Source organism: Vitis vinifera, chromosome 6, assembly GCF_030704535.1.
Source record: "Vitis vinifera cultivar Pinot Noir 40024 chromosome 6, ASM3070453v1".
Lineage (NCBI taxonomy): Eukaryota > Viridiplantae > Streptophyta > Magnoliopsida > Vitales > Vitaceae > Vitis > Vitis vinifera.
This window is the reverse complement of record NC_081810.1, coordinates 21338983-21346076: the sequence shown is the minus strand read 5'-3', so window position 1 is coordinate 21346076 and position 7094 is coordinate 21338983. Positions and strand designations below refer to the sequence as shown.

General features: G+C 34.2%; 1 protein-coding gene across 1 annotated transcript; it reads left to right on the top strand.

Moving 5' to 3' along the window:
• The first annotated feature begins 254 nt into the window (after nucleotides 1-254).
• On the top strand, nucleotides 255-6458 carry LOC100251697 (large ribosomal subunit protein bL9c). Its single transcript, XM_002274275.5, has 7 exons — nucleotides 255-502; nucleotides 711-838; nucleotides 3050-3095; nucleotides 4033-4130; nucleotides 4212-4259; nucleotides 5472-5658; nucleotides 6240-6458. The coding sequence occupies exons 1-6, from the start codon at nucleotides 356-358 to the stop codon at nucleotides 5590-5592; spliced, it is 588 nt and encodes a 195-aa protein (XP_002274311.1). The 5' UTR covers nucleotides 255-355; the 3' UTR covers nucleotides 5593-5658; nucleotides 6240-6458.
• Nucleotides 6459-7094: the final 636 nt, after the last annotated feature.

Below are 7094 nucleotides of genomic sequence, written 5' to 3'. Positions count from 1 at the left end.
TGATTTTAAAAAATAAATAATTGAAGAACCTCAATAGAAGAAATGACATAAAAAGAAATAAAATAAAATAAAAATGCTAAATCTGTTAATTATTTAAAATAATATGTATAACATTAAAATACGAAAAAATTAACTCTTAAAATTCCATTAATAATTTTTTTTTTTTAACGATAAAAATGAATGGAGGGTAGTATTGTGATTATCTCTTGCACAATGGGCAAAAGGTACAAGACTATAACTCCCGTAAGCGGGGCAGAGGGCCTGGGACTCTGGTTTTCCCTCACTGTAAAACCGAGTAGGCTGAGTCCCAACGGATAAGATTAGGAAACCATTAGAAAGGGAAGAGAAGAAGGCAATGGCGTCTACAGCGGCCGCTCTGTCTTGGAGTTCTTCTACATGGCTTCAAACTTCGGTCAATAACTTTAACCAACCCAGGAAATTCTCCGACAATAGAATGGTCTTTGTGGTTGTGGCTCAAAAGAAAGCTAAGAAACTTCGAAAGGTAAAGCGAAACCGTAGATTACATGATTTGGGTTCTTATGTTTTTCCCTCTGTTTTGGTTGCTGAGAAATTGGAGAAATGAAAATGAGATTTCGAATCTTGTCTTTCTTCTTGTTTGGGCTTCCTAAAGTTGAATGGGTTTTCTCAACAACCAAACGGGGTGTTAGTTACAGCCTTGTAATGGGATTGTTGTTGTGGGTGGATCACAGATAATCCTGAAGGAGGATGTAGCAGAGCTGGGAAAGAAAGGGCAACTACTTGATGTGAAGGCGGGATATTACAGAAATTATCTCCAACCCATGGGCATGGCCCAGATTGTCACTCCACTTCTTCTCAAGTAATGCCTAACTGAACCATATCCTCTTCGGATTATGTAGATTTTCACTGTCTTTTCACTACGAATTGGGTACTTTGATGAAGCAAGATAAGCGCTAATTTAGAGTCCGTTTGGCGGTGATTCTAGGAAGCTATTTTAGTCCAACAAGTGTTTTTGAAAAAAAAAAAAAAAAGATATAGTTGTTTGGAAGAATTTAGGAAACACTTTTAAAATTTTGAAAAATCAATTGTAATGTTGAAAAATCACTTATAGTGTTTTCCAAAGAAACACGGGATAGGTTATTCTCCTAAAAATACTTCCAAAGAAAACATTTCCACTAAAACCACTTTGAATTGAAACACGGCCAAACGCACTCTTATTTTGTTTGTAGGGGGACAAATTGTTTTTGGAAATGACTTGGGTGCCTAATTTCTTTCCATTGTTCAAGTATCATCTTTGTTTATGGGAAACATTTTCAAATAACACCTACATGTATTATAATAGAAGGATAGATAAAGTGGAGGGGCAACCTGGGAGTGGTATTACCTAGCTTGTTGAAGGACTGTTCTAAAATAGTGATAAGAACAACAATCTGTTATGGTATGAAATATTTGGTGGTAAAGGGAAATCAAAATCATAAAATGACCAAGGCCGAAATGAGGCTTGCATGCACATGATGAGAGATAGCTGAGTGAGATGATTTGGTCTTATGCATGGAGGACCAATGACTGAAACAATGAGGAGTTGAATTAATCCAAGTGCAAGTTATAGGGGAAGAAGGAAGTATGCTGATTATGGTAGTGAAGGAAAAACTTGTTTTTTGATAGTTTAACAGATCAAATAGCCTTAAATGGAACAGGGTGGTGAAATAATGTCAATTATGAATAGTTGGAATAAGGATTTGCTGAGAACAACTTGTGTAGAAGTCTCTGTTTAGCAGCATTGCAACATCAGGGCATATACTATCCTATAGGTGCCAATCTTTGATGGAAGTTATAAATGTGTGTTATCAAACAAAAAGAAAGAAAGAAACGCATGTTAGGAAGCACAATTGTGCTATATATTAAGAACAACTCAAATAAAATAAGTATAACTTATATTTTTAACAAATCAAGCCACATGCCCTATAATCTGCAACACAAAATTATACATGTGGGGAGGAGGAATTTGGACTAATGTTTCAAATCCTTCAATTTGGATTGGGTCTTTGCTAACTTGTGAGCCACACTGTTCTTGCTTCTGGTCACATGTTTGAGTGAACAATAGTGGCTTCTCTCAAAAGGTTAATGGTTTCAGTTATGATGACCTTCATTTCTATGCTGCTTTCTTCTTTCTAATATGTACATGAATAGTTATCCATGTCGTCTTCGGCTTTAAACTCATTGAAACTGCTATTAACACCAAACCTTAGATCATCAATAAATGCTCGAGCTTTAGTTATTTTTACCCAAAAAGGGGATGTCGCAGAAATCAATCATTTTTTCAAGTTGCAATAAAAAAAAAATGCTTAGTCATGGCATCCCATAATATCTGATATTTTTTTTATTCACAAAACAAATGGGTTTAATCTTTCATATATTCTTTTGTATTTACTAATTGATGATATTTTTTGGATATTTATGTATATTATTAGATTATTATATGGAAGAATACATTTTTCTATTGATAAATAAATATATATATATATATATATTATATGTATATGGATAGGTTTTCTTTACATTATTAGAATCTAGGTCAACTCCCACTCATGTGACAACTAAAAATTTCATTTTTTGATCCTCTATTATCATATTGTTTTTTGCCCCTCATTTTTGTTAATTATTGTCTTAGCCACAATATCAACCATCCAACTTGCTATATTTCCCTTGTGATAATAGCATCTTTCTTACATAAATCACTAACTACCTCCTATGATACAATACTTAATAAGTAAGCACAAGTGTTCTTTCTTTTTCTTAAAGAGGCAATGACATGACATTAAATGCTTCAATTATCGTGAAGTGCTCACTAGTTTTTGGACACATTAGAAAAAATTAGAGTTGAAAACAGCATCAAGAGCAGAGTGCATGACCCTATATAATATGACTGGAAATTTTATAGATGATCAGTGATGAGTGGCTGCTGGGGGAAGTTCCAGAAGGCCCTGCAGTCATTATAATTTTGGCTGAATTTCTGTCTCAATTTTGTGAAATTTTGATTTCATGCTCTTTATTCCATTTTTTTTTTCAGGGAAATGCGAATGGAAGAGGAGAGAATTGAGGCAGAGAAAAAACGGGTAATGAAGCACCACATATTTATTCCTTTTTGCTGATACTGAAGTTATCTGGAGTATACACTTGATATGGATTCCCATAGTTAGAAATATGATTATGGACATCTTATAAGTTGATTCCTGTAGATATTTGGCCCATTATTTGTTTTGACTTTACAAGAGTGGTTTTGCAGATTTTAATGAACTATTTTTGTAATACGTTTTGCTTTATATAACTATTATGTGATGACAGTCTTGCTGCACTGCATTTTAAGGTATCTATTTTGGCAATTTCACCATCTCATCCAATATCTTGTTAAGTCCCAAGCAACATAATTTCTGTTTGTTTCTACTGAAAAAGAAACAGTAATAATAAACACTCCACTCTTGGGTTTTAGAGTGTCACTGGTTGTTTTAATGTATTTGTGACCCTTTTGACAAAGTGCAGGTTTTGTATTGTGAGAGTGCTTGATCTTCTCTTTCTTAGTGTTTATGGTAACTTCTAGATAATGTTTTGAAAGGACAACCATTTTGTAATTGATTTCTCTGTATAGTTAAGAAGTGTTAAATTGGAAGTGTAAGGTCACATTTTTAGACACCACAAAGTCACATGATTTCATTTTCTTTTACATGGCATTTCAAATTAATAATTTTGTTTTCCATCAGACTTGTAACAAGTCTAAACTGATTGCAGTGCAGTTAATATGCAAAGATCATTTTTAGGATTCTAAGATGTCCTTTAAACATTTTATCTTTTATGGTTATTGCTCCAGTTCCCAGGACAAAGTCTTATGTTTAACAAAAGCTGGTAGAAGCAATATGGAGAGATGTCATTTCTTTTCCATGCCCAAATGTGCCATAAGTTTATGGATGCACTTATTTTTTCCTCACCATAAATGTGTACTGTCATAAATTTCCCTATTTGATAAATTTGACTTGTTTCTTATATTCTTCCCTGCAGGTAAAAGAAGAGGCCCAACAAATGGCTCTAATGTTTGAAACTGTTGGAGCTTTCAAGGTGAAACGCAAAGGTGGAAAAGGAAAGCAAATCTTTGGAAGGTAGGTTCAATCAGCTCAAAGTTAAGCAACTATTTTGTTTGTCTTTAGTGACCCATGTCTGATATGCATCTATATTGACAGTGTTACTGCTCAAGATCTTACTGACATAATTAAGGCCCAGCTACAGAGGTACTCTTTTCCTATATATTCAGGTTTATGATGCTGATATATGTCATTTTTACAAGCATTGAAACACACTGAAAATTTCAAGCAGTCCCAAACTATATGTGTCTCCATCAGCCATACCTAACTTGGTTTCATTGCACATGATTCAATAGTTTATGAATCATTATATCACAAACTATTTCTAAATTATTTCAAAACTTTGAAAATATTAGTCATAATTTCAAAAGGATGATGAATGCTTCTTTTTTTGTACTGCACAATGTATTTCACTCAGATCTATTTTTGAAATTTTTTGTGATTATTCCTGAGTCCTGGACTTTTGTTTTTTTTTTTTTTTTCCCTTTACCACCAGCTTTTCAGCTTTCACCCTATGTCTGCAACCAATTTCCATACTTACCTTGATTATGAGTAACCATCCAGAATTTGCATATGTATAAGGTTACTGATGCAGATGGAACCAATTGATTGACCATATACAGTTGGTTTCATTTTTTGTTTGAGATGAGTATCGTATCGCTGTGTGATAAAACATGGTTTACCAATATAATGCTCTGATTGATTGATGAGAAGACATTATAAAGGAAATGCAAACTTCAACCTTTTGAAACATTAGGATGGAATAAGAGTTTTAGGTTAAATTGGCCCGTTTGGCCAAGAAAATTTGCATTTGGGCATCTTTTGAAACAATTGTTTAAAATAGCCCTATTTTTTTAAAGAAAAAATTAAATTTGTGCTAAAGTAATTTTCCAATCATTCTACAATAAATCGGAGGATAAGAAAAAACTACAAATTGAAGTTTAATAGGCTGAATGGTGCTAGTTCTAGGCATTCAAAAGACTCCCAGCATCTATCTTTTTGAACCTGTTCAGTCCACGAGACTTCCAGACAGCTGTTGCTAGAGATCTTTTTGCAGTTATACAATTCAGAGACATCTCACTACCTGGACAATAGACTTCTCGCCTTGTGCTTGCAGGCATCAAATATAGGCACATCTATCTTACAAGGCTAATCTTATATAAATTGCAGTTTAGAAGATGGGTTGATGAGATTTCTTCTGCTAATTATAATTTCTAAAAAATTACAAAAAATAAAAAATTTGAAAAAAAAAAAGGGGCAAAAAAAAAAAGAAAAGGGTTCTATCTCAATTATTATTCTCCTTTTGTCAATGTTTTCTTGTAGTTGCTTCATTTGTACACCATTCCTTCTATTTTATAGGGATGTGGACAAGCGAATTGTCTCTCTTCCAGAGATTCGGGAAACAGGGGAATACGTTGCAGAATTGAAGCTTCATCCAGAAGTTACTGCTCGAGTGCGGTTGAATGTGTATGCCAATTAAAGATCAGCAGCTTTTGGGACCCTGTTCTGTGTTAAAAATTTGTTCAACCGGCTTGCTTCATTTAAGGTACAAGCTACATGGGCATCTATTAATCAAATAGTTTCCTAATGAAAACTTTAATCATTCTACAAACTGATAATGGGAGCCTGACCCTGTGGACCCCGTTGTCTGGGGACAGAATTATTGGATATTTGAACCCTATTTGAGTAGAAACTTTGGGCTCACTTGGTTTGAATTTTATGCTGAGATGACCTAAAATGTCAATTTTTCTTGCGGGATAAAAGATGTTTCAAATTTCTCTTGGTCCAAAAAATCCAGCTGCCTAGTTGGTATCTTTGAGTTTTGTTTGGATGACATGGATACAGGCCTCTATGAAGTATGAAAAGAAATATTTCTCACACCATGAGCTTTTTTGTCCAAATGTTTGTCTGTTTCAAACTTGCTCCATGTTCTGTGAATAATGTTGGACCACTCTGCTTATTATTCTTTCTCTTTATATTTTTATTTTATTTTATTTGTTTATTTATTTTCATTTTTTGTGATTTGTTAAAGAGATGAGTATACACGCACTCTCACCAACAGCCACACATGCATTATGCTGAAGCAAGAAGAAATGGGGTTTGAGATAAACTTTTTTGTTTTTGCAGGTGGGATGCTGTCAAAGCAAAACAAAATTTGGACATGCTCATTGGAGGGAACAAGATGTATAATTTTTGAAGTGGTAAGACACATAGTATCATATTTGGCCTCTGCTATTGTGCTGTGGTTTTATTGCTAGGAATAGTCATCTCCTGCTTAATGTACCATGCTCTTTAGAATATTCTTTTAGTGCTGCCATATATTGCAAAACCTTTTGGGGAATCCAATTGCTTTCCTCTTTTTTTCTCTTTTCTGCTATGACTGGTTGTCAATCCACCACTAATGAGGATTCTTCTCAAAAGCCATATATCCCTTGAGTGCAAAGCGTGGGGTTTTATTCGAATGAACTTGACAAGCATTTAGAAACAAGGCAGACAACAAAATAACAATTCTTCTCTCCAAAATACTGAGAACTGGTGCTTGATAGCTATCGAACACAACTCTTCTTGGCTAAATACAAAGCTGAAAGTTTAGATGCCAAACTGAATAGGCTTCTCTTCCGTGCAAACTGCTTTTGTAACTTCGAACTCGATTCCCTCAAGTCCACTGCATTCTTGAGAAATCCAGAGAGATGAGCAGAACCTCCAGATCAAAAGCCAGCTGATTTCTAGCCAGGTATAGAGTACCAATCTTAATGGAAATTTATTGCTGGAGGTTCGAAGTTGATAATGCATGAACCATTGACATAATTAGAGTATTTAGAACTTGAAGAATACAACTGTTTGCTTGTATTAGAGTTGATTTAGTTTTTTTGCTTTTATGTCTCTAGCAGTAGAAATGAAGACATACTCCATATTGAAGTGTCTGTTTTTGCACTCTATGTAATGCATTCCTAATAAATCACGAGCAGACCCTAAGAAAGA

Bases quoted from the DNA above. Each gene is read 5' to 3' on its own strand.
- LOC100251697 (XM_002274275.5), top strand. From the start codon at position 356: ATGGCGTCTACAGCGGCCGCTCTGTCTTGGAGTTCTTCTACATGGCTT. The intron at 839-3,049 runs GTAATGCCTAAC...TTTTTTTTTCAG, and splicing joins GTCACTCCACTTCTTCTCAA to GGAAATGCGAATGGAAGAGG. The intron at 3,096-4,032 runs GTAATGAAGCAC...TCTTCCCTGCAG, and splicing joins TTGAGGCAGAGAAAAAACGG to GTAAAAGAAGAGGCCCAACA.